This window comes from Rhinatrema bivittatum, chromosome 1 (assembly GCF_901001135.1).
Source record: "Rhinatrema bivittatum chromosome 1, aRhiBiv1.1, whole genome shotgun sequence".
In the NCBI taxonomy this organism is placed as follows: domain Eukaryota; kingdom Metazoa; phylum Chordata; class Amphibia; order Gymnophiona; family Rhinatrematidae; genus Rhinatrema; species Rhinatrema bivittatum.
The window spans coordinates 753,556,462-753,583,472 of NC_042615.1; the positions used below are offsets into that span (position 1 = coordinate 753,556,462).

Here is a 27,011-nt window from a genome sequence, read left to right on the forward strand (position 1 = left end):
CCTGTTCACCTAGTAGTCCACCCTGCGGGGGTGGGGGGGGGAGGGGTTAGGGTTGCTTGTAGCCCTCAGCTTGGGACTTCCCACGTCATTGCTAATTCAGCCCTGCTTGTTGACGGCGAAAGCAAGTTGACTTACTGTAGATGGAATTCTCTAAGACAGGATGAATTAGTCATGAAGCTGAGCTCTACAATCGAGTGAGGGGCTCATGAGGCAGCGTGCACATGGGAACACCCACAGATCCTCTGTGACACAACTTTACTCAGCTAGACAGATGGGTTTGTTTGGTGCTGTCGAATGACTTAACTAATGTGTCAAAGCTAATTCATCCCACTGTCTTATGGAGAACTCTGTTTATGATAAGTAAACTTGCTTTACCTGAAAGTGTGTGTGTGTATTTATGTATTTATTTTGTCTCTGTCTTGCCTAAATTGCAGGCTCAATGGAGCAGGGCCAGTCTATTATGTGTGTCTGTAGTGTGGCACAATCTATTGTTTTACTTCTGTCTTCAAAATTATTTTGATTCTTTGAACCTTGCAAATCGTTCTGATTTTTAAATATTTTGAAAAATTGACATTAACTGCATGCATTCAGTTAAATTCTGTTTCATATATAGGTATGACTAATATTTGCTAACTACATGTATAAGAATATGTACACCTCATTTCCTTATTAGTACCATCCATATCTCCTGATCATTATTAGTTTTTGAAAGTACACAGGTGGGCTACCATCATCCACCCAAACATCCTACCTCCCAGATTTAACATTCCTCAAATGCTGGAGTGCTGTTGACTTCTTTAGGTCAGTGTGCACATCTCTTCCAGGGCAAGCCACAGTGCTATTGTGACTGTGACCTAAACACTGCTCTGTACAGTGAGCCACTGTTTTCTGCACTCCTTCAGTGGAGGAGGAGCAAAACTGCAGCTTCCACCGGGCGTTCTTTCCTGTCATTGCCATTATTTAACTCCTGAACATTTTGCCATATGCAAGAGAATACCTTATAGTTGCCCATCTCTAACGTCTAATTGCAGAACTTAACTGCTACATTCAGTCCATACAAAATGAGGGGAGCATGCTACTGAATAGAGGATTCCAGTGTCTGTGCAAGGCTGGCCAAAATCCTCCATTCTTGGGAATGGGTTTTCATTAATATATCTGCTTTTCTTTCAGGAAGGAAGGAATTGATGTTCAGTTAGTGAAACGAAGAGAATATGATGAAGAAACAGTTCGGTGGGCAGATGCCATTATATCAGCAGGAGGTAAACAAGGATTAAGTCTTGGTTAAATATATGTTGGGTTTTTTTTTGTTAGGTTTGCAAATCCAATAGACAGAGTGCATGGGTCCTAATCTATCAAGGTGATCTTCTGTCCTGTCTGTGAGTGAAATTTAGTCTGATAAATTGGGCCCATAGGGTTTACAGATTCTGGGGGGGAACTAAAACTTACCGATGACTATGGATCCCCGTGCACCTAAATCATGTCCCCTTGATGGTAATATCTGTTTTTTACAAGCTCCGTATGGAATGCAAATAACCTTTCATTTCAAAAGATCTGCTTCTAGCAGTGACCAGCATTAGAGAGCTTTCATTGCCAATAGGGGAGTTAGGACTGATAACATTTACTGCCCTCACCTTCAGACTACCCATAAGAACATAAGAAAATGCCATACTGGGTCAGACCAAGGGTCCATCAAGCCCAGCATCCTGTTTCCAACAGTGGCCAATCCAGGCCATAAGAACCTGGCAAGTACCCAAAAACTAAGTCTATTCCATGTAACCATTGCTAATGGCAGTGGCTATTCTCTAAGTGAACTTAATAGCAGTTAATGGACTTCTCCTCCAATAGCAGGTAATGGACTTCTCCTCCCAGTTAGAGCCGAACCTTAAAACGGGTTCTCATTTAGTGACTGCATATGTATTGGAGTTCCTGGGCTTGTATATCTCCTTGGAATCCTCTCTGGATGTAATGCTGTCATACAGGTTACAAATACGTCTGCCTCTCTTCCCCTTTATGTGGTCAGCAGAAAAAGGGTTTGTACACCAAATAGTTCAGGAAAAGTTGAGATTAGTTCAAAAGTAGCTGCTCAACTTTGTTTTTCCATATTTCTTATGAGTTCAGGAATGCAGAAGGAATGTTTTAAGAAATGGGACAGTTGTATGCTAGAAGTGTGTGTGTGTGTGTGTGTATATATGTTGTGTGTATGGTGTTTTTTGTTTTTTTTGGGCAAAACTGATCTGGGAGTGTGGTGCAGGGACACTTGCTCTAGTTTAGTTGTCAAACCTGCCTTGTGGGTTGTGTGTGAATGATAAGTATTGCACTGTGTGACCTACTAAGGGATGTTTCTATGAGATTCTTTGCTTGAAGTGCTTTTCTTATTTTAGTATGTGAATACTTTGGTGTGAAAGAGAAGCAGTCAGGTGATGTAGGTTGTTGTTTCCCTCTAGGTGATGGCACAATGCTGCTGGCTGCCAGTAAGGTTTTGGACAGGTCCAAACCAGTTATTGGTATAAACACTGACCCAGAAAGGTAGGAAAGCTGAAATCTTTTTAAAGAAGCACACACGTTTTGTAAAGAGAACCTATCTTGATTAACTTTAGTTACATGAAGCTGCAGGATTGCCAACTGGACTTATGCAGTATCATTTTGGGCTCTTTTCTTAGGCTAACTAAATTAAGACATGAAGTTTGTGGGTAATTAAGACCCCTGGCAATGTCTGCCTCCCCAGAGTTTTTGAGTACCGTATTTCCACGCATATAACCCGCGGGTAATGTGCGTTTTTACCTACCCCGCATGCCTCCGCGGGGTATAAACGTGGGCGGGTTATCCAGAAAAAATTTTACATGAAAACGACTAACAGAATACCTAACCAAAGGGAGACGTACCAGTATATCGGTAAACAAGCATGAATCAACTTTATTGTTATTGTTTAACATTATTGTTTCAGATTCTTATCTTTGTTGTTCAGAATCTGCTGCATTATTTGTAATTTTTATTTATTAAAACAAAGTTATATGGTATTTTGTTACTTTATTACTTCACTACTTTTAATACAGATTGTGAATCTTATCACTTAGCGGAAGCCCTACGGGAAGTTAATAGTAATTACGTTATATAGCGCATTTATAGGTAAAGCGTTAGTGTACAGAATGTTTGTATGAAAATTGAACAAATGGCAATATTAAAATAAAAAGAAAACATTTAATTAGAAAACATTTTCATATTATAAACGCATTCAACTCCGAACAGTAGTAATAAACAAAGTCAAAATATGAATAATTTTTAAATAAATCTCCAGTTCTTATACATCAATATAAAAGAGCCCTAAATAAGCAACCTAAATTAAACTTTATAAAATACTTGTCCTATAACTAGCAATTAATTTAAAAGACTTTAATTGTCCTCTTCTTCACTAGCTGAAGAAAACCCCTCGAAGTCATCATCGCCTGAATCATCATTAAGGGCGGCTAAAACGGTCTGCAGTCGTTCGGCCGTCACAGCATCTTCTATCAGATCGTCGTCATCTTCGTCTGCCGAGCTTAGGTCTGAAGCGTCTTCTTTTTCGTCAACAATGATGCCCGCCTTTTTAAATCCATTCTGGACAGTATCAGGAGAGATTTTGTTCCATGCATTAAGCACCCAGCTGCAGGCCTCTGCATGGGTTGCACGGCGTAAACGACCAGCCGGTGTAAAACTATGAGTCCCAGACTGCATCCATTTGTCCCATTCGGCACGAACATAGGTTTTAAACGGATGGTTTACTGCAATATCAAGTGGCTGCAGTTTAGAAGTTAAACCACCAGGGATAACAGAAACATGGGCCCCAAGTCCGTTCAATTTTTTTTTAACGTTTTCGCACTTGTGTGCTGCCATGCTGTCAAATACTACCAATGATTTCTTCGAGAAGAATCCGCCAGGTCGGGTTCGAAAACATTTATCTATCCATAACAGCATGACTTCATTGTCCATCCAACCTTTTCTGTTGCAGTGTACGAATACACCAGGTGGAAATTTTTCGCGGGGGCATCGTGACTCGTTTGAATATAACCATTGGTTTAAGTTTTATACCGTTTGCGGTACATGCCAGAACCACAGTAAAGCAGGTCCGCTCATGACCGGTAGTCGATATGGCCACCGTTTTAATTCCTTTTTCAGCGACTGACCTCGTAGCAGGAATGTCAAAGGCCATCGGAACTTCATCCATATTAATTATTTCAGAAGGCAAAATTCCACGTTCTCTAATGCTCTCAATTGTGAAATCTCTAAAATTAGTGACTAGTTGCTCCCAATCATTCGGTAAATGTTGTCCAACTGTTGTGCGCATACGCACGGATAAATTGTTCCGTTTCATAAATCTGGCCACCCAGGTTAAGCCACATTTGAAATCGGGTATATTTCGTTCTACGGCAATAAGCCTAGCTTTTATTTGGATGGCCAATGTAGAAATGGCTAGGTTATTCACTCTCCTTTCTAAAACCCAGTTCTTTAGGTCTTCCTCTAAATGCGGCCATTTCGCTCCATGACCTCGTCTGGCGCGTTTTCTCGGATTCATTTTCTCTAATGCAGCCTTATCTTTTCTCCATTCTCTTATAGACTTTTCGTCAACTTCAAATTCTCGGGCAGCTGATCTGTTGTTGGTTGCTTCAGCACGTGCAACTACATTAAGTTTGAATTCGGCCGTGTATGACTTTCGCTTAGGCATGGTTCTCTAAAGAAAAAATTATTTGTAATTAGAATTTTTAAGTATTTAATAATCTTTAACATTTCTGAGAAATTTTAATTTGTCAGTAGAATTTTAAAGTCATATTGTTCATTTTTTATAATTTATTCAAGTGCAACGAAACTAAACATACCTCTTAGAATTCAGCGGCGGTGCGAAGAACTTTGTGAACTAAACTCGATCGACACATACTACACCACGCGCGCAATAGTTAAGCAACGCTATTGGGTGCAGCGTTGCAGCGTAAGCCCCTTGGCAGCCGCTATATATAGCTCACTCTGTCAATTGCAGCCGGCATACTGTTTGCTCCACTCTCTCAGCAACGTCCACTGAGCAAAAATTTCCTGATTCAGCTCTGCAGATCCAGCAATGTTGGGACGTAAGTCTGGTTAGTCTGTACGTCTGTACTTTTGCTGCGCTCTTTTTCATGATGTAATTTGATTAAAAGCATGATGCTTTTATTTGATGGACTCTACGTAAAAAAAGATCACCTAGGAAGGGGTACGCGACGACCTGAGCTTTTGCTAAAGGGTACGTATCAACGGTTCCCACTATTTTCTAAGGAAAAGCATGTGACTTTGTTAGGCCAACGGTTGGGCTTTAGGTCAAATGATGAAACAGCGCTTAAGTAATGGTTACCGATTATGAATGGGTAACCATTTGATTATGAATTCTCCCGGTTTCGATCTTTTGTTTATTTGTATGTCTTAGTTGCACACTATATCGTGATTGCTCCCAAAAAACCTTAAAGGTAAAAGGTAGCATATTTAACAAAACATATAACGACGATTGGTTATAATGGGGCGATCGGTATGGCTTCGTCGTTGAATATAACGGTAATCGGGCGTTGCGGGTTATATGAGGAGGCGGGGTATATTAAAACTTTCTTACATAAATCTTGAAAACCTGCGGGTTATGTGTGTGGGCGGGTTATATACGTGGGCGGGTTATTGTCGTGGAAATACAGTAGCCTTATTTTGGGTCTGTATTGGAAACTGGAAAATTCTGTTACGTTTCTTCAAATTGGTATGCCTGGGAAATGTACTGCACTGGGCTACTACTGGAGTCCAGCAGGGAGCAAAACATTGACTTCTGCTTCAGTTTGTGATCAACAGCAGCACTGTTTTTTTCCTTCCAGTTTTTTTGCTTTGATCTCAGCAGGGAATGACCATATTGCTTTGAGCAGCACTAGTCTAGTTAGTGGAATAATTTTAACTAGGAGCCAGGAAACCTGGATTCAAATGTTCCCTGCAAGGAGGTGTGTGCAAATTTTATTTTTTTTTTTCATGTGAGCAACAATTTTTATAAACCAACAATTTTTGAGTGCCAGTATTAGTATTGTATTTCTGTATATAGCACAAAGAAAAATGTGTGCTATATAAATTGCTTTGAAATGTATAAGCAATTGCTCATGTGCTCAGCTTAGAGAGAACTATGTTCAAATCTTGTTTTTGACTCTTACTGTAATGTGGGCCAAGTCACTTACCTCCCATTGCCTCAGGTACCCAATTAGATTGTAACCTATCTTGGAAATGGACTCCTCTCACCTGTATATAATTTATTTGAAGTGTTCTGGCTTAGGGTGCTATATAAATGCCAGAATAAGTGTTGCTCTGTGATGGAAAAGGACAAACACTGGCAGGGACCCTGCATCATTAACAGCACAGTCCAGTCTGCTCCAAGGTAGAGGTCTGTGCTTGTGGGCAGGACACTGCTGAGCCTGGGAAGGTCTTTGTGTGTTCCTGGAGGTCTCTATAGGTAACACAGGGAAGGTCTATTTTACATGGGTCTCTGGAGCTGCTGTTAAGGACCCACCTGGCAAGAGCTGTCTCTTTGAATCACTTTGAATGCATATACAGCGTTGCTCTCTGCTTCAATGGCAGGGGGAAATGTGGAAAAGAGGATTTACATTCAGACAACATCCAACAAGACATTGATCTATGCAGTCTGGGTAAACAAGCATTGGGGTAACTTGCTTGATGCGGTGGTTACTACCCTTAACCATTAAGCCTTATGCTCACCTTTGATGCAACTCCAACAGGAAATTTGAATCAAACAGTTACCAACAAGGGCCCTGAACTTGGTGGTTGGTGAAACAGATAAGTATGGGAAAATAAGTGTGGGAGCTTGCTGGGCAGACTGAATGGGCCGATTGGCCTTTTTCTGCCGTCATTTCTATGTTTCTATATAGAATCTGAACTAACTTTAAAGAAAATTAAAAATATGCCTGGCCCTTGGAAATTAGTGTTTGGGGGCTTCAGGTCCCTTCACAGACATTTTGTACTCGCACAAAGAGCTCAGTCAGTCGTTCCTATCTTCCAGTTGCACCATGGTAGAAGGCCCCACACAGGGGTCCCTTTGTAAAGACTGCAGCATGGTTCCCAAGAGAGGGCAGAACTGCACCGTGTGTGAAAGTGGGTTATGAGCCACTGTAGCAGGTTTTTTTCTGCCTCTCCTTTAAGATTCTTTCCTTGGAATTGGTCTTTTCTGAGCTTCTTGCTTCTGTACTGCTGTTGCGCTCTGGAGTTATTGTTGTGCCTACACCAATTTTGCTCTTCTACCAAAATGCAAATGTCCTTTAATGTGATTCTCCTTGTAATTGAAGTATAAAGTGTGTTAGTTACAATGAAGAGCATTAAAACATATAAAGGACGGAAGACAAGGACCAAATGGTCCATCCATTCTGCCCAGCAAGCTTCTTAAGGTAGTAACTGCCACTCCATGCAGTTGTCTCCAAGCCTTATGATAAATCATAAAAATTGCAGCTAGCAACTTTTTTTTTTTTTTTTTTTTTTACTGGGTGAAGAGCTTTTTTGAAAATTCAGACATTGCTGATTGAAGTGCTTTGCTTATGGACTTGGCCATAGAAGCAGTCCTATGCTTTTTCCCTTATGCCTGCTTATTAGTAACCCAGATTGTGGAAGTCTGGACCCTTGATTGTTGTCTGAATCTAGTTCCTCGTTTCCCCCCCCTGCCTTCTAAGTGAGGAGCAATGTTTGTTGTATTAAAAGCATCAGATCATATTGGTTTAAGAGTAGTAATCTCTGTGCCTTCTGCTTAGGGTATTAACCGCTGCACAAACAAGTTACACCCCTGTGTGCTTTTCTCATTTACATCCTCTAGCCTTTAGAGATCTACACTATTTATCCCATGCTCCTTTGAATTCTTTGACTGTTTTTTTGTCTTCACCTCCTCCTCTGGAAGGGCATTCCAGGCATCCACCACGCTCGCTGTGAAGAAATAATTCCTGATGTTGGTTCTGAGTTGTCCCCCTGGAGTTTCATTTTGTGACCCTTAGTTCAGTTTTCTTTCCAACAGAAAAGGTTCTAAGTTAGTGTGTCATCAAAATCTCTTAGATACAGACCTTCAGATACCTATCTCCACTGCCCTTCTCTCTCTTCTAGGGTATTTATTTGTTTTTATATGCCAACATTCGATCGAGATATCACATCGGTTTACATGTAACTGAACAGAAATAAGGCAGAAGCTGCTTATTTTACATTGTAGCATTGTAACTTAAATAATTTAGGAAGATTTACATATTAACTTTGAAAGGTTAATTTACATAGTAACTTAGAGAAATAATATTAAACATGTGAGTTGGAGAAGATAGAGAGAGGGATGGGGTGGTATAGAGCAGTGGTTCTCAACCTTTCTAATGCCGTGACCCCGAAATACAGTTCCTCATGTTGCGGTGACCCCTCGCCCCGCGAGGGCGGGGTGAGGGTGGGGTGAGGGTGGGGCTTTGGTCATATGGGGGCGGGGTTATATTTTAGTGCATACTTATTTATTATGACATTTATAAACAGAACCACCATTCCTCATAAAACAATAAAATTAAGAAACATAAAGCATCAGTTATAATAGTAAAACCATACTAATAAAAGAATATTTTAAAATTACTGATAAATAGAATTTCTATTAATTAAAATCATATACATTTTTATAATTTCCCAAACACCAATAATATTTCAAAACAGCACATATATCAAATAACACACAATAATTAAAACTAATAAGGATTTTAAAAAAGCCCCTGCTGTCCATACATGGGAGCTCTTGATTTCCAGTCACCCTGATATTGTCGAGGATTAGGAGGTTATCCTCTCTCTCTCACACATACACTCACATGTCCATTCTCTCTCACACATACACTGTCACATACTTACACATTCATGCTCTTATACCCACCATAACCTCTCACTCTCACAGACACTGATACACTCTCAGGGTGTAAGACACTCTCTCCCCCCCCCCCCCCCCCACACACACTCTTACTCCCCTGGATTTTCTCATACACACTCATGCTCTCTTACTGGCTCCCTCACAACCTCAGAGCCTCTCAGATAAAACTCTATGCAGCAGAAATAATGCTGAATGTTGAGAATTGTGTTATGCAGACTAATCTGGAAAATGCACTAATTTCTACATGAGTCATAATGAATCAGTCCTCAGCTGCAGGCATCAATTGATTATCCTGGCTCCCTTTATGTTTGCCAAATACAGTTCATGTGTAACAGCAATCCTAATTCTCCACCAGATCAAGCTGATTTCACATCCCACTTCATACTTTGTCACCTCCAGCTGAGTCAAACAATTAATCTAATTACTGCCACTGCTGCCACGTGGCTATTGGGGAGGCACTCATTGCTGCTATTGGCACTGAAGCCCATTCTGCTGCCTCCTCTGTGCAGGCCCCGTGGGTTTCCACTTCCTCCATGTTGATCTCGTACATTGTGAGATCCGCCATAGAGAAAGTGCTACTCTTGCACATTCCCAAAGATTACATGTGCCAATCAGTAAAAAGTAATTTATTTTTTTTTTACATCTGCTTCCCTTTCTAATTTTTTGCCATTTCCTTTTATATTGCCTTTTTTTTCTATTTCTTTTCTCTCCACCTGTCTTCTTCCCTCAAACACACAGTCAGGTTCTCATTCTCACATGCATTTCTCTCTCACACACACATACACAGGCTCTCACTGGCACAGGCTGTCTGAGTCTCACACACAGGCTCTCTCACACCCCCACATGCTGCCTTGCTCAAGCACAGGCTCTCACTCTTACATGCTGTCTCTTTCACACACACAGAGGCTCTCACATGCTGTCTCTGCAAACACACACAGTCTCTCAACTCATCTCATACTCGCACACACCTCTCTCTCACCTCTGGGCCTCTTCTTTACGGGTTGCCACAGGATGGGCTCTGCAGTGGCCCTAGTCTTCCCGGCCCCGCTGCTCCTCTTCTGCTGAAGCGCCTCTTCTACCCCCTCCAGCAGCTCTCTTACTCTTCTTTCATGCAGGCTGTAGTACACACCAGAAGCAGCAGTAGTGGCTAAGCTCTATACCAGGGGTCAGGAACCTTTTTGGCTGAGAGAGCCATAAACGCCACATATTTTAAAATGTAATTCCATGAGAGCCATACAATATGTTTAAAACTAAATACAAGTAAATGTGTGCATTTTATGTAAGATCACACATTTAAAGTACAATAAGTCTCTGAAAATATTACACCAGGCCTTAAGACACCAATACATCTCCTATTAGGAAAACGGACCAAGTCAGGCTGCTATAGAGTCCTACACAGAAACAACACGCCAGCAGAAAACCTCACCTGAATCACGTGCTGTCCCTCACCTAACATAGAATAAAGAGACCAAAACGCATAACAAGAAGCATGCAGAAAAAACTGAATTGGAAACTGCAACAAGCCAGAGTCTCTGTATGCAGTGTAACAAAGGAAAAAAGAAACATCACCCATCCTTATAAAACAAATCAAGAAATATAAAATCATCAGCAGTAAAACTGTACTAACAAAAAGAACATATTTCGAAACAGCTGATGAGTGGAATATCCAATAATTAAAAACTCATATAAAACATTTCCAGATACCAACAAAATATTTCAAAATAGCAGACACAAAGACCCAGTAATGAAAAATAATAAGGATACAAAATTTTTTTTGCTCTGCATACCTGGGAACATTTGATATCCAGGTGTCCTGAGATTGTTCTGAATTAGCAGGAGGTGGGGTGGTTTGCTTGGAACTTTCTCCTCTCTCAGTCACATACCAGCGCTCTCTCTCACACTGGCTCTCAATGACACACCTATACACACATGCTCTCAGTACTCACATATACACATGCTTTTTCTCTCACTTATATAGGCTCTTAATTACACATTTACACACATGCTGTCTATCTTTTCACGCTTACACACACACACAGGCTTTCAATCACATAAATACATGCTATCTTTTTCTCTCACACATAGACTCTCATTCACATGCTTACAAACATGTCCTCTCTTTCTCTCATTTACACACAGGCTCTCAATCACATACTCACATGCTCAGTCACCTAAATCGGCTCTCAATCACACACAGACACACATGATCTCTCTCTCTCATTTAAACACAGGCTGTCAATCACATACTCACATGCTCCATCACCTAAACCAGCTGTCAATCAGACACAGACACACATGATCTCTCTCTTACTTATACACACAGGCTCTTAATCATACATACACATGATTTCTCTCACACACAAAGGATCTCAATCATACACACATACTCTCACACAAACTTACACATACAGGTTCCCAATGGTAAACTTACATTCATGCTCTCTCTCTCTCTCTCTCACAGGCAGGCTCTCAATCACAGACATACTCTCTTTCACATATACAGGCTCTCAATCACAGACATACTCTCTTTCACATACACAGGCTCTCAATCACAGACATACTCTCTTTCACATACACAGGCTCTCAATCATTCACATACATGCAATCTCTCACTCACACACACAGGATCTCAAACACACATGCTTGCTCGCTCATTCACTATCTCTCTCCCCCACCCCGGGAACTCGCGGCGGCAGCAGCCTCCTCCCAACGCTAACCTCTTCATTTTCAGCCCTCGCGGAGGCGGAGTCCCATCGGCCGCGGTTGAAACTCCATTTTCCTCCGAGCCGCGCTGCAGTCTTCTTCCCGTCGGACACTAGCGTGGCCTCTTCTTCCCGCGCAGGCACCCGATGCTCTCCACTTCCTCTTCCGGGCCGCGGGAAGAAGAGAGCACGCCGGTGCCGCTGACTCAGTGGCACTGGCGTGCTCTCTTCTTCCCGCGGCCCGGAAGAGGAAGTGGAGAGCATCGGGTGCCTGCGCGGGAAGACTCCCGCGCAGGCACCCGGCTGACACCCGATGACTCCCGCGCAGGCACCCGATGACTCCAGCGCAGGCACCCGGCTGACACCCGATGACTCCCGCGCAGGCACCCGGCTGACTCCAGTCGTGCCCAGCGTGCTCTCTTCTCCCCCGCGGCCCGGAAGAGGAAGTGGTGAGCATCGGGTGCCTGCGCGGAAGAAGAGACCACACTAGTGTGGTCTCTTCTTCCCGCGCAGGCACCCGATGCTCTCCACTTCCTCTTCCGGACCGTGGGGGGGGGGGCGGGAAGAAGAGAGCACGCCCGGTGCCGCTGACTCCAGCTGTCCTGCCGCGTTCCGCCCGGGCTGACAGCAAAGGACTCACATGCTTGAAAGCGCGGCTCTCTCAATTTTACCGGGGCAGTGCCGCCCCCGGGAAGCTGGCGCCCTAGGCGACCGCCTAGTTCGCCTAGTGCTTCCGCCGGCCCTGCGCCCCGCCTCCCCGCAGCAGCCGCGGCACCGCGGACCGGCAAAAAACCCCAACGGCCCGGTACTGGTCCGCGGACCAGTGGTTGGGGACCTGCTTTAGGTGACCCCTGCGTTTTGGTCGTTCGACCCCCGCCGGGGTCGCGACCCACAGGTTGAGAACCGCTGGTATAGAGGATTAAATATGTACAGTTACTTTACAAGGGGAACCACAGGGGTGGTTGACGGCGGACTGGGGAAGATTCATTTCTGAGCAGGGGCATGGGGCTAAGTTTCTGGTGGGAAGGCTTTTAGGAGGAGCCAGATCCTTCAGCCTCTCCTCGTACATTGTCCAGTACAGACCCCACACCATTTTGGTCTCCCTTCTCTGGAATGCCTCCATCCTGTGTCTATCCTTTTTGAGATATGGGCTCCAGAACTGAACACAGTACTCCAGGTGAGGCTTTGCCAAGGAGCTGTACAAGAGCATTATCACCTTACTGGTTATTCCTCTATGTACAGCCCAATATTCTTCTGACTTTAGTTGTCACTTTGTCACATTGCTTCGCCATCTTCAGATTACCAGACACTTACTCTAAGATCCCTCTCTTGATCTATGCACATCAGTCTTTCACACCCCCACACCCCCAATCACATAGAGTTCTTTTGGATTATCGCATTCCATATTGCATGAGTCTGCACTTCTCGGCATTGAATCCCAGCTGCCAAGTTTTGGATCACTCTTCAAGCTTTCTTAAATCACATTTCATTCTCTCTACTCCTTCAGGCATGTCCACTCTGTTGCATATCTTAGTATTATCTGCAAATAGAAAACCGTACCTTCTATCCCTTCCACAATGTCGCTCACAAAGATATTCAACAGAAACGGTCCCAACATAGACCCCTGTGGTACTCTACTTAACACAGTTCTCTCTTCAGAGTAGGTTCCATTTACCGTTGCAATCTATGCCATCAACTTGGTGCTTACTCCCAAGCTTCTCATCTTATTCGCAAGCTGTCTGTGCAGGACTGTATCAAAAGCTTTGCTGAAATCCAAGTAGATCACAATGAGCGCTGTTCCTGAATCCAATTCTCTAGTCGCCCAATTAAAAAAAAAAATCAATCAGATTTCTCTGACAGCACCTTCCCCTGGTAAATCCGTGCTGCCTAAAGTCCAACAACCCACTGGATTGTAGATTATTTTTTTTCCCTTCAGCAGAGTCCCCATTAATTTTCCCACCACCAAGGTACTCTAACCGGTCTCTAGTTTCCAGCCTCCTCTCTGCTACCACTTTTGTGAAGTGGGACCACCACAGTTCTTCTCCAATCCCTTTCATTTTCAGAGGTCTATTGAACAAATCCTTCAGCAGATCCACCAGCACATCTCTGAGCTCATTCAGTATACTGCGATGTCTCATCCGGCCCCATGCCTTGTCCACTTCAATTTGCCTAGCTCTTACCATGTATTCTCTTCTGTAAATGGAATTTCGTCTACTCCATCCCCATCTATGGTCTTCTCAACCAACAACTGTCCTTCTCCAGGGTAGTCATTAGTGAACACTGAACTGAAGTATTTGTTTAATATTTCTGCCATTTCTCTCCATACATTTCTCCTTATCTCCTTTCAATTCACTATACCAATTCTGGCCTCCCTTCTTTCGCCAATACAGTATATCTGAAAAATGTTTCATCACCTCGCTTTACCTCTGACAATCCTTTCTTCTGCTTGATCTTTTTTGCTTTCTTTTTCTTTATCTCCTTCAATTTTAACAGATTCTGCCCTGTGTTCCTTTTGTTGGGGATCCTTGATACTTCTTGAATTTGGTTCTTTTTGCTTTTATTTTTTTTCAGCCACCTCCTTAGAGAACCAAACCAGTTTCTTTTATCTCTTACTCTTGTTTACTTTTCAAACCTATAGATTTGTTGCCTTTGTAATAGCTCCTTTTTAATTTGGCTCACTGTTGTTTGACCTTGCCCTTTTTCTCCAGTCTTCCTTCCTCCAGATAAGTCACCATTTTGACAGTCAATATTTTTGAGATTCAAAACTCTGGTCTTTGTATGATTACTCTGTATCCTATTTGCAAAATTGAACCATACAGTCTGATCACTGGTGCTCAGGTGAACCCCTACCCGAACATTAGAGACTTTATCACTATTAGTGAGCACTAGATCGAATATCACACTCTTCCTGAATGAAATCACTGTGACCCTGGAACATGTAGTAGGCCAGATTGTAGTAGGATGAAGTAGGATAAGATGTAGTAGGCCAGATTGACAAACTAAAGAGTAGCAAATCACCTGGACCAGATGGTATGCATGCTAGGGTTCTGAAGGAACTCAAAAATGAAATTTTCCTGGCGTGTAGCCAGATGGACTCAGAACAAATGGGATAGTATCCGCGTGCTAGCAGTTGGAGATGGATCTGACGTCAGCACGGGGGTGTATATATCCCCACAGGAAGCGTAGCTATTCAGTAATTTCCGTCTCCAAAGCAGTTTGGAGTGCCTGTACGCTAGTTGAGCGTGCTTTCCAAGACTACTTTAATTTTTCTCTTTTTCTTCTCATTCTAGATTCTACTTTGTTTTTCCTGTCTATTCGACTTAGAGCCCCGCGCTCCTGCGGTAGATACCCAAGGGTTCCTCCCCCAGCGAGCTCCCGGGGTGATTGCCGTGCTCCCCCGGCGGTGAAAGTCCTCGGTCCTGCCGAAGCGTGACAGTGACACAGCCCCCGGACGCAGTTCGGGTGAGGCATACGAGGCTCTTGGTCCCGGCGTGGACGAGGTAGCGGGTGCATATCCTCAATTGCGGTGGTGAGGTGGTCCCTTCCCCCGCAGCCGGAGACCGCCTGTGTTCAACCGGGAAGCGCCGAAGCTGGTAAGGAGTACATCTCTTCCTACGGGTCTCCGAAGCGCAGAGGATCGGCGGCGTGGCACGCCGTGGAGGACGCCATTGTGGGGCCTTGCTCAGGTACTCTGCGCCCGTAATAGGCGCGGATTTCTTCCTCCTTTGGCGTATATGGCTTTGTTTCGGTGACTTGCTGAGCGCCTATTTAATGCCACTGAGCGTATATCGCTAGCCGCATATTGCTGAGAGCCTATTGAATGCAATTTGAGCGTATATTGCTGACCGCCTATTGCTGAAAGCCTTTTGAATGCATATTGAGCGTATATGGCTGACCGCCTATTGCTGAAAGCCTATTGAATACTAATTGCGCATATATTGCTGACCGCTTATTGCTGACAGCCTATTGAATACTAATTGAGCATATATTGCTGACCGCTTATTGCTGAAAGCCTATTGAATGTAAATTGTGCATATACTGCTGACCGCTTATTGCTGAAAGCCTATTGAATGCACATTGAGCGTATATTGCTGACCGCTTATTACAGAACGACTATTGGATGACAATTGAGCGTATATGACTAACCGCTTATTACTGAAAGCCTATTGAAGGCCATTGAGTGTATATTGCTAACTGCATATTGCTGAGTGCCTATTGCATACCATTGAGCTGGTTTCTTGGCCGCCTATTGCTGTGCACACGTTGAGCGCCGGTTGTATTAAGCACCTATTGCTGCCGCATATTGTTGCTGTGCGCCTGCTGTATTAAGCGCCTATTGCTGCCGCATATTACTGTTGAGCGCCTGTTGTATTAAGCGCCTCTTGCTACCGCATCCTTTTATTGAGCGCCTGTCGCATTCAGCGCATATTGTTCAATGGATCAGAACACTGCAGAGTCTTCAGCGACGGCACCGCCTGCTTCAGGCATTGCAGCCCTTGGCCTCTGCTCTGCATGCCACCTCAGGGCCACGCGCAGTGATGAGCCAGACTCTCTATGTGCCCAATGTGCGGAGGCTGTGCGGCCCTCAGGCCAGGACCGGTCTCAGCCACGATTTGTGGACAGTTCCCTAGGGGCTACCCCGGAGTTAGGGGGCAGTCTCAACCAATCAGGAATCCCGGGGGAGCTTGTACCCCGGCGATTAGAGGCTGCTTCCATTTCCTGGGTGGATCTCTTTATGGGGATTCATGCCTTCGTACAGATGCAAACGGCTTCCCGTCCAGGCCCTGTAGTTCCTGCGGTGGCTGCGCCTGCGGCGGCTGCTGCAACTGCTGCTGCGGGGGCGGCTCCTGGACCCTCACGCCCTTATCGCGAGCAGGACTTCCCGCTGCTGGACAGTCCGGATCAGTCAGACCAGGAGGTCTCACAGGACGAGTCCGAACTCCCGGACGAGGGGGACCTTCCCCCAGGGACTGAGCCATATAGAACCATGAGGCGGTTCTTCCCTAAAGAGGATCTCTCCGACCTGGTGTCTCAGTGCTTGGCGGAATTGGATATTACAGGTCCCAGCGCTTCGGTACCCTCTGCGCAGAACCCCCTGCTGGAAGGTCTTCATCCTACAGCCCGCCATTTTCCAATCTTACAAGCGGCACAACAACTGATCGATTTAGAATGGGCGGCGCCAGCGGCTGCCTTCAAAGGGGGTCGGGCCCTGAAGAACATGTACCCATTGGCACCGGCTATCCAGGACCTGCTGGCGTGCCCTCAGGTGGACGCCTTGATTAGCGCTGTGGTCAAGCGCACTACCATTCCAGTTGAAGGGGGGACGGCCCTCAGGGAGCCTCATGACCGGCGACTGGACACCATTCTGAGACAGGCCTTTGAGGTGGCAGCTTTATCTTTGCGGATCGCCACCTGCTGCACGGTAGTGACGCGTGCCTGTTTGTCACAGGTTAGAAACAATGCTCCAGCGGCGGACATGGAATCCGCTCTTTCGTTCCTTACAGATGCGGCATCTGACCTGGTCCGGACAACAGCTAAAGGGATTTCATCCTCCGTAGCTGCCAGGAGGCAGCTCTGGATCCGGAGATGGTCGGCTGATGCGCCTTCTAAGACACGCCTCACCAGATTGCCCTTTAAGGGCTCTTTTCTATTTGGCAGCGACCTTGATAAACTGGCCAGTGCATGGGGTGCCTCTCCAGTGCCCAGATTGCCGGAAGATCGGTTCAGAAGGGGCCAGCGCGCCTTTCCAAGGCCCTCCAGGGGCAGGAGTTCCCAGCATTTCGTTCCTTACAGGGGTCGCTACCAGGCACCACGTCTTCCGGCCAGGAATCAGTCCTTTCGGACCAAGCAGCGCAAGAGGGGAGCGGGCCCGGGCTCGGGCCCCGGCCGCGCCTCCCAATGAGAATCCGCCGATTCATCTGGGGGACGGAGCCATAGGGGGCAGGTTAACCCTCTTCTACCCCAGATGGGTTGAGATTACATCGGACCAGTGGGTCCTCGCCGTTATCCAGGAGGGATATTATCTGGACTTTCATCATCTCCCTCCGGACAAGTTTGTGGAATCTTCCTGTCCCATACACAAGAAGGCAGCATTGGAAGCTACCCTGGCGAGGCTCCTGTCCTTGAAAGCCATCATCCCAGTACCTGCCTGGGAAGTGAATTCTGGACATTATTCCATTTATTTCATGGTACCCAAGAAAGGGGGTACCTTTCGGCCTGTCCTGGACCTCAAGTCAGTCAATCAATACTTAAGGGTACCGAGGTTTCGCATGGAAACTCTACGCTCCGTCAAGGCCGCAGTACAGCCAGGAGAATTCCTCACGGCATTAGACCTGTCAGAGGCATACCTGCATATCCCGATCCATCCGGATCATCAGCGCTACCTACACTTCAAGGTTCTCGGCCGCCACTTCTAGTTTCGGGCTCTGCCTTTCGGGTTGGCAACGTCGCCACGGACATTCACCAAGGTGGTAGTAGTGGTAGCGGCGGCACTCAGGCGGGAAGGAATACTGGTCCATCCCTACCTAGACGACTGGCTGATCAGGGCGAAATCACGAGAGGAGAGCCTTCGGACAACCGACAGAGTGATAGCCCTTCTGGAAAGCTTGGGCTGGGTAATCAACCTCAGCAAGAGCTGCCTTCAGCCCTCCCAGTCACTGGAATACGTGGGAGTACTGTTCGACACCCGGGCAGACACGGTCAGTCTCACAACCAAGAGAAAGTTGAAACTTCAGCAGCGTATCCAGTATCTGATGGGAGCCAGTCAGCCCACAGCCTGGGATTATCTGCAGGTTCTTGGTCTCATGGCATCCACCCTGGAAGTGGTACCTTGGGCGAGGGCCCATATGAGACCTCTACAACACGCCCTGCTCTCTCGCTGGAGCCCCCGTCTACGGAACTACTCCACGCGCCTACCTCTACCAGCCAGAGTGCGGACCCAGTTGCGGTGGTGGTTGCAGTCCAACCACATGAACAGGGGGTCGAAGATGTCCTCACCCACGTGGATCTTGCTCACCACAGATGCCAGCCTGAACAGCTGGGGAGCACACTGCAAAGAACTCACCGCACAAGGGCGGTGGAACAAAGAAGAGTCAGCGTGGAACATCAACCGTCTAGAGGCCCGGGCAGTCCGATTGGCATGCCTTCGATTTGCTCACAGACTGAAGAAAAGAGCAGTCAGAGTGATGTCCGACAACGCCACCACGGTGGCATACATCAACCGTCAGGGCGGAACCAGAAGCCGACAGGTATCTCTGGAGATCGTCCCTCTGATGACTTGGGCAGAGGTGAATCTTCAGGACATCTCCGCCGTCCACATTGCCGGGAAGGACATTACCACAGCAGACTTCCTCAGCAGAGAGAGCCTAAATCCGGAAGAGTGGCAGCTCTCCCCCACGGCCTTCCAGATGATTGTGGATCATTGGGGGATTCCGGACATGGATTTACTGGCGGACAAGTCCAACGCTCAAGTACCCAGATACTTCAGCCGCAAGCGCAACCCGTTCTCACACGGAATCGATGCCCTGGTTCAGCCATGGCCTCCAGGGACTCTACTGTACTCCTTTCCTCCGTGGCCTCTGCTAGGCGCTGTCATCCGCAAGATTCAGAGACACCGGGGCCTAGTTCTTCTATTGGCGCCAGACTGGCCAAGAAGACCCTGGTACGCGGACATGAGAAGACTACTGGCAGGGGAGCCTCTTCCCCTGCCTCCTCTCCGGGACCTTCTCCATCAAGGTCCCATTCTTCACGAGGATCCGGCTCAATTCTCTCTTACGGTATGGCCCTTGAGAGGGCTAGATTAAAGAAGAGGGGTTACTCGGAGCCCGTGATTGATACCCTCCTCCGAGCTCGCAAGTTTTCCACATCCCTCACATACATCCGGATCTGGAGAGTATTTGAAGCATGGTGCGAAGCTCACGGCACCAATCCACATGCAACCACAATCCCTATTGTGTTGGATTTCCTGCAGGATGGACTTCAGAAGGGTCTCTCCCTCAGCTCCATCAAGGTTCAGGTGGCTGCGCTGGCTTGCTATGGTCCCAGGAGGGATGGCAAGACCATCGCCAAGCACCCAGATGTTTCTCGCTTCCTGCAAGGAGTCAAGCATATTCGTCCGCCACTGAAGTGGCCTGTGCCTTTGTGGAACCTCAACCTTGTTTTGGATTTCCTCGTGGGATCCACCTTCAGACCCCTTCGGGGCCTGTCTCTTCGTTCTCTAACCTTGAAGATGGTGTTCTTGCTGGCTGTATGTTCAGCCCGCTGCATCTCAGAACTACAAGCATTGTCCTGCCGTGATCCCTTTCTCAGAATCACTCCGGAGGCTATCCATCTTCGTACGGTTCCCTCCTTTCTACCTAAGGTGGTTTCACAGTTTCATCTTAATCAAACCATATCCTTGCCTACCACGGCGGGTCTGAAGAAATCTGAAGAAGGGCGTTTATTACGCCATCTCGACATTGGCAGATTGCTGCCCAGATATTTAGAACTTACACAAGACCTACGAAAGACGGACCATCTGTTCGTCCTGTACAGCGGGAAGAAGCAAGGTGAAGCGGCCTCGCGGCCCACCATCGCCCGCTGGATTAAAGAAGTTGTCAGAGCAGCGTACGTAGAGGCTGGGAAGTCTCTGCCTCTACAAGTCAAGGCTCATTCTACCAGAGCACAAGCAGCATCTTGGGCAGAATCCAGGATGCTATCGCCTGCGGAAATCTGTAAAGCGGCGACGTGGTCCTCCCTCCATACCTTCTCCAGGTTCTACCGTCTGGATGTCCAGGCCAGGGAGGACTCAGCATTTGCGAGGGCGGTACTACATGGGCCTCAGGCAGCCTCCCGCCCAGGCTGGGAGTAAAGCTTTTGTACATCCCATTTGTTCTGAGTCCATCTGGCTACACGCCAGGAAATGTTGAGATTACTACCTGATAATCTCCTTTTCCTTAGTGTAGACAGATGGACTCAGCATCCCGCCCCACTGCCTGCGTACAAGCCATGTCATCTGTTTCCATAAGAGCATACACTCTACCAGGTGTCCACGCCTTCCGGTTGGGAATGCTGGCGGTCTCCAGCTACTATCAATCGGTCAGGGGAATCCTGTTTCACTTTTTCACTGAGCATCAGTACACACACCTATAACAGCTTTTGCAAGGAAGATTACTGAATAGCTATGCTTCCTGTGGGGATATATACACCCCCGTGCTGACGTCAGATCCGTCTCAAACTGCTAGCACGCGGATACTATCCCATTTGTTCTGAGTCCATCTGTCTACACTAAGGAAAAGGAGATTATCAGGTAGTAATCTCAACATTCTGATCTATAACTCAGGGAGAAAAGACTTAGGCTCGCTCTGTACCTTACCCCCCTCCCAAATAACCACTCAGACACCGCAATGACGTTAAAATAGACCGCAGTTTATTATTACCACCACCCGAGCCTTCTTAACATTAACAAGTAAACAAAAAATATCTTCCCACAACGCCCCCTCCTTTCCCCCCCCCCCCCTTATGCTCGCTCTGCTTCCACCCCACGAGAGCAAGCTCCACCGAGAACCTACACTCCATGGTTCTCCGGTTTTCCCATGTAGCAGCCCCTCAGACTACACAGGGTCCTCCCCCTCTGCCCCCTCCAACTCCTCCTCCTCACAATACATCCAACCAGGCTCGGGTGTTCCGCGAAACTGCGACAAATAAACGTAACCATGAACATTTTTAGACGCGGGCGGGTGGGACAAACTTGGTGAGCTCCTTTCCCTCTGCTGTCTGTCCCGCTTCTGCCCCAACTGCCTCTGATTCGCTACCTTTCTACCCTATCCGGAACCTGGGTTTGAATACTCCAACGGTTGCTCCTGAACTCCTCCCCCTGTTGCTATCCTGCTACTCTTTCTCGAACCTTCTAACCTCCCCTTATTTCTATTCTGTCAATCCCGCTCCCCTGCTTTTCCCCTGGTTATGGTCACAGCGCCGTGAACCGCGCTGCTACTCTTTAGTTAAAATTTGTAAACTATCATTAAAATCATCCATTGTACCTGAAGACTGGAGGGTGGCCAATGTAACCCCAATATTTAAAAAAGGATCCAGGGGTGATCCGGGTAACTCTAGTCCAGTGAGCCTGACTTCAGTGCTGGGAAAAATAGTAGAAACTATTCTCAAGATCAAAATCGTAGAGCATATAGAAAGACATGATTTAATGGGACACAGTCAACATGGATTTACCCAAGGGAAGTCTTGCCTAACAAATCTGCTTCATTTTTTTGAAGGGGTTAATAAACATGTGGATAAAGGTGAACCAGTAGATGTAGTATATTTGGATTTTCAGAAGGCGTTTGACAAGTCCCTCATGAGAGGCTTCTACAAAAACTAAAAAGTCATGGGATAGGAGGCGATGTCCTTTCGTGGATTACAAACTGGTTAAAAGATAGGAAACAGAGAGTAGGATTAAATGGTCAATTTTCACAGTGGAGTGCCTCAGGGATTTGTACTTGGACCGGTGCTTTTCAATATATATATAAATCTGGAAAGGAATACGACGAGTGAGGTTATCAAATTTGCGGATGATACAAAATTATTCAGAGTAGTTAAATCACAAGCAGACTGTGATACATTACAGGAAGACCTTGCAAGACTGGAAGATTGGGCATCCAAATGGCAGATGAAATTTAATGTGGACAAGTGCAAGGTGTTGCATATAGGGAAAAATAACCCTTGCTGTAGTTACATGATGTTAGGTTCCATATTAGGAGCTACTACCCAGGAAAAAGATCTAGGCATCATAGTGGATAATACTTCAAAATCGTCGGCTCAGTGTGCTGCAGCAGTCAAAAAAGCAAATAGAATGTTAGGAATTATTAGGAAGGGAATGGTTAATAGAACGGAAAATGTCATAATGCCTCTGTATCGCTCCATGGCAGATTAAAATCTCCAACAAGCAACATGTCTCCCTTCTTTCCAACCTTGTAGATCTTTGAGTTCTCTGTCCAGTTCTGTTTCAGTTGGTGGCCTGTAGATCACACCAGTAAAAATGGAAGCACCATCTTTTCTTTTTTTAGGAAAGTCCCTAATGCTTTTTCTCTACCTCACATCCTTTGCAATTCAGTTGCTTGGATATAAGAGCTGCTCCTCCCACTTTTCTATCCTCTGCCTTTTCTTTAGAAGTTATAGCCCGGGATGGCTGTATCCCAAGCATGAGAATGGGTGAACTACATCTGAACAGTAACATTGTTCAAGTCTGCCTCCACCATTAGGGCCTTATTTCTGGGATTTTGTTGCCAGGACTATGAGCACTGTAATTCAGTTATTCCTGGGATTCTGAATCCTGGATGTCTGAATTCTCTTTAGGAGTGGGGACAGATACTTAGGATGCTTTAAAGTTGGGGGAACTGGGTGTCCGTGTCGCAGGTCTTGTGACTACTGGGCATGCACACTGCTTCCTGTGCGAATAGCCATTGTTTCAGAGCATCTGTGCCAGGTGGGGAACACCGGTTCTAGATCTGATGGCGACGTTCAAAAAAAAAAAAAAAAGAAAAAAGAAAAATGCCAAGGCCCCGCGATTCTTTGCCCGCCGCCGGGAAACGGGGGCGGAAGGGGTCGACGCCCTCGCGTTGCCTTGGCCGACAGGGGTACTCCTTTATGTCTTCCCTCCGTGGCCCCTTATCGGACGCACGCTGAGGCGCATAGAGCTTCATCCGTCGCTATAATTCTAGTCGCGCCCCGAATGGCCGCGTCGGCGTGGTTCGCGGGTCTCAGAACTTGAGGGTGGAAGCTCCTCTTCGGTTTCCATATGTGCCGGACAGTCTGCATCAGGGTCCCGTTTGTTTCGACCAGGTCGGATGTTTTTGTCTAGCGGCATGGCTTTTGAGAGGCATAGGTTGAAGAAACGGGGATACTCGGATGCGGTGGTCACGACTCTGTTGCTGTCGCGCAAGCCTTCCACGTCTCTGGTGGGTGTGCGTGTATGGTCGATCTTTGAGTCGTGGTGCCTGGCGCAGGATATTCGGCCAGCGCAGGCCTCGGTGCCCGAGGTGTTGTGTTTTCTACAAGATGGTTTGGCTAAGGGCTTGTCTTGCAGTTCGCTTAGGGTGCAGGTGGCGGCCCTTGGTTTGCTGCGAGGACAGGTCCAAGGAATGGCCTTGTCTTCGCACCCGGATGTCATTCGTTTCCTCCGAGGGGCTAAGCAATTGCGTCCTCCGTTCCGTTTTTCGTGTCCATCCCGGAGTTTGAATCTGGTTCTCAAGGCTTTATGCTCCGTGCCCTTCGAGCCTGCCCGCGGAGCTACCGTGAAGGATCTCACGCTGAAGGTGGTCTTTCTAGTGGCTGTTGCGTCCGCAGGACGGGTATCGGAGCTTCAAGCATTGTCGGGTCGGGAACCCTTTTTGGAGAATTACGGATTCGGGAGTGTCGCTTCGTACTGTGCCTTCCTTCTTGCCTAAGGTGGTATCTACTTTTCATCTATATCAGACGGTGGATCTGCCTTCGTTGTCGGAAGCTGATACGTCTCTTCCAAATTATAGAGACTTGCGGAGGCTGGATGTGAAAAGAGCCCTGTTACGTTACCTAGAGGTAACGAACCCCTTTCGTAGGATGGATCACCTTTTTTGTCCTGTGGGGCGGTCCACGGCGCGGCCAAGCGGCTTCCAGGACTACAATTGCCCGTTGGTTGAAGGAGGCAATTGGTTCCGCGTATTTGCTCCAGGGCAAGTCTGTTCCAGTGGGCCTGAAGGCTCATTCTACGCGTTCTCAAGCAGCCTCCTGGGCGGAGTGCAGCCAGGTTTCCGCAGAGGATATTTGTAGAGCGGCGACCTGGAAGTCATTGCATACCTTTGCTCGTCATTATCGCCTGGATGTTCATGCATCAGGTAACGGCAGTTTCGGGTCTGGGGTACTTTGAGCGGGACTCTCCGGTTCCCACCCTGTTTAAAGTAGCTCTGGTACATCCCAGGAGTCTGGACTGATCCGGGTACGTACAGGGAAAAGAAAATTAGGTCTTACCTTAGTTAATTTTCGTTCCTGTAGTACCACGGATCAGTCCAGAGTCCCACCCGTCGAGTCTGCTGTGATGAAGGTGAGTCTGATAGCGAGACGGTGGGGTTTCCTATCTTTCCGTTTTGTATCGGTTTCTTCAATTTTCTCTGGTTCGGGTCCCGCTTGGGGGATAGTTGAGCCACTAGTTTTGGTTGGTTGATTACTGTATATAGTTCATTTGTGTTAATTTTGGGGCTTCATCTGCTTTGACATTAAGTAAGACTGCCAGACTGTAGGTGGCACCAGCCTAGATAAGGCGGAGTTTTGTTTGTAAACTTCTGTCTCCATCTGCTAGAGGGGGGGCATAACCCAGGAGTCTGGACTGATCCGTGGTACTACAGGAACGAAAATTAACTAAGGTAAGACCTAATTTTCTTTTCTAGAATTCTCCTTAGTCTTTTTTTTTTTTTTTCATCCACGCATCAACACTGGTGCATCAATTGTCTCTCTTTAAAAAAAAAATTTTTCTCAATCTTCGCTGACTAGCAATCCCACAAAAGCAATTTTTAGTGCTACCAGAGCCCATTGTAAACCTGGGTTTCTGAATCCTCAGTTAGGAGAGAGATTCTGGATACTGCAAGGAAGGGGAGGTTATTTGAACTCTGTATAGTCTTTCAGATGCATTAGCTCCTTATTCATGGTAGACAGCTGAAGGCAAATTAGATCATCTTTAATTCTCCAAATGATAGACCTTGGGGCATAAGCTCCACAATTGTACTGAATAAAGGACACTTTGCTAATTGTGACTAATAAACATGTTGAGGGATTGGCACTTCAGTTATCCTAAATCCTTGGAAGAAATATTTAAGAAGGAAAAACTCTAGGGGTGGGAGGGATTAAACAGGAGTGTTCAAGCAAAATATATTGGGGAAAAATACAGAATAAAGTTATTTATCATTTATTAAAATGTATTAATTACTTAACATAAGGCATAAGTGATGAACAAGCAGAAAATAAAACATTCATAAAAAGAACATATAAAAACAAAAGACAAAATAAAATTTAAGCTGCCACATTGTTTAAGAGTCAATGCTGAAGTCCTTAATAAAATGCTTGATTTAGTGTAAAAAAAACAAAAAACTTTTTAAAAGAAATCTAAACTTTTTAATGCGATCCAACATTTGGAATTCCATAGACTGTTAAACTTAGCCAAAACAGGAACCAGGTAAGATGTGTAGCCTTTGCCAGAACATATGTTAGAAATCTTGAGTTGAATATTAAGAAATTCATTTTGACCATTTCATGGATCTGGAGATTGAACCTAAAGGTCAACTTAAAAAAATATGAGAAAATATAAAAAAAAACTTTGTAAGGGAAAAACTTGACTGTAAATTTCTTGTAAAGAATGAAATACCCCTGGCTGAAAGGAGGAAGAGTTGCTAGGAAACACAAGTTTGGTGAAGTCTACAGCTGTATGCCATCTTCTATCTGGTTTAAATCTTCCTTTCATTCAATTCTTAGTCCCATATATTAATTCTTGGAAGCAAACTTTCTCATTATTGCATCTCTACCCAACATCAATAAAAATCAATTTTTCAACCTCCGAAAAACTTCGTATTCAATGACCACACAATCGAAATTAAAAGCCTATGCAAAAAATGTAGGTGTTATCAGATTCCAAACTATCTATGACATCCAATATATCAACATTAGTGGAAAAACTCATTTTTCAAACTCCATATGTTAAAAAAAAAAAAAAAAAAATTAAAACCACTACTTTTTCCAATCTATTTTCGATCAGTAGTTCAGGCTGACTAACTTAGACTACTGTAGCTTAGACTGACTAGTTTAGACTACTGTAATGCCTTATATTTATGTCTTCCCAATATTACAATACGTCCACTACAATTTATTCAAAATTCTGCAGCACGTACTCTATATAATTTATCACGTAAAGACCATATAACTCCAACAGTACAACAACTTCATTGGCTTCCCATCCATTATCAAATTTCCTATTAAATCTTGACAATAATACACAATCTACTATGCAATCACAATTCTGAATGGCTTTGTTCTCTTCTCAGGATTTACAAACCAACTAGACAATTAAGATCAATGGATAAATGTATTCTTGAGGTTCCAATACTAAAGATGGCAAGACTTGATATGACACATGAACGAGCGTTTTCAGTTGCAGGTCCCCGACTTTGGAACTCTATTCCGGAAGAAATTAAATTAACTCAAAATATAAAGGAATTCAAAAAACAATTGAAAACAGATCTGTTAACTGGTATTATAAGCTTCAGTAAATTGATTATCATGCACAGAGAATGAAGATTTAAAATTCTATGTCACTGTTTACTTCTGCTGTACAAATAAGAATGAATGACTAGTATTTTTAATTATGTATGTTTTTATCATTGTAAACCGCTCAGAAAGTCATCCCCTGACTA

At 45.5% G+C, this 27,011-nt stretch overlaps 1 protein-coding gene across 5 annotated transcripts in view; it reads left to right on the forward strand.

The window, feature by feature from the left end:
• NADK2 (NAD kinase 2, mitochondrial) overlaps nucleotides 1-27,011 on the forward strand; it is a 159,704-nt gene that overhangs the window by 58,021 nt on the left and 74,672 nt on the right. For all 5 annotated transcript variants that reach the window (XM_029578776.1, XM_029578796.1, XM_029578813.1 and 2 more), the window contains exons 3-4: nucleotides 1,171-1,259; nucleotides 2,445-2,526. In XM_029578776.1, the coding sequence (XP_029434636.1) occupies nucleotides 1,171-1,259; nucleotides 2,445-2,526 (171 nt within the window). The remainder of the gene's footprint in view (nucleotides 1-1,170; nucleotides 1,260-2,444; nucleotides 2,527-27,011) is intronic.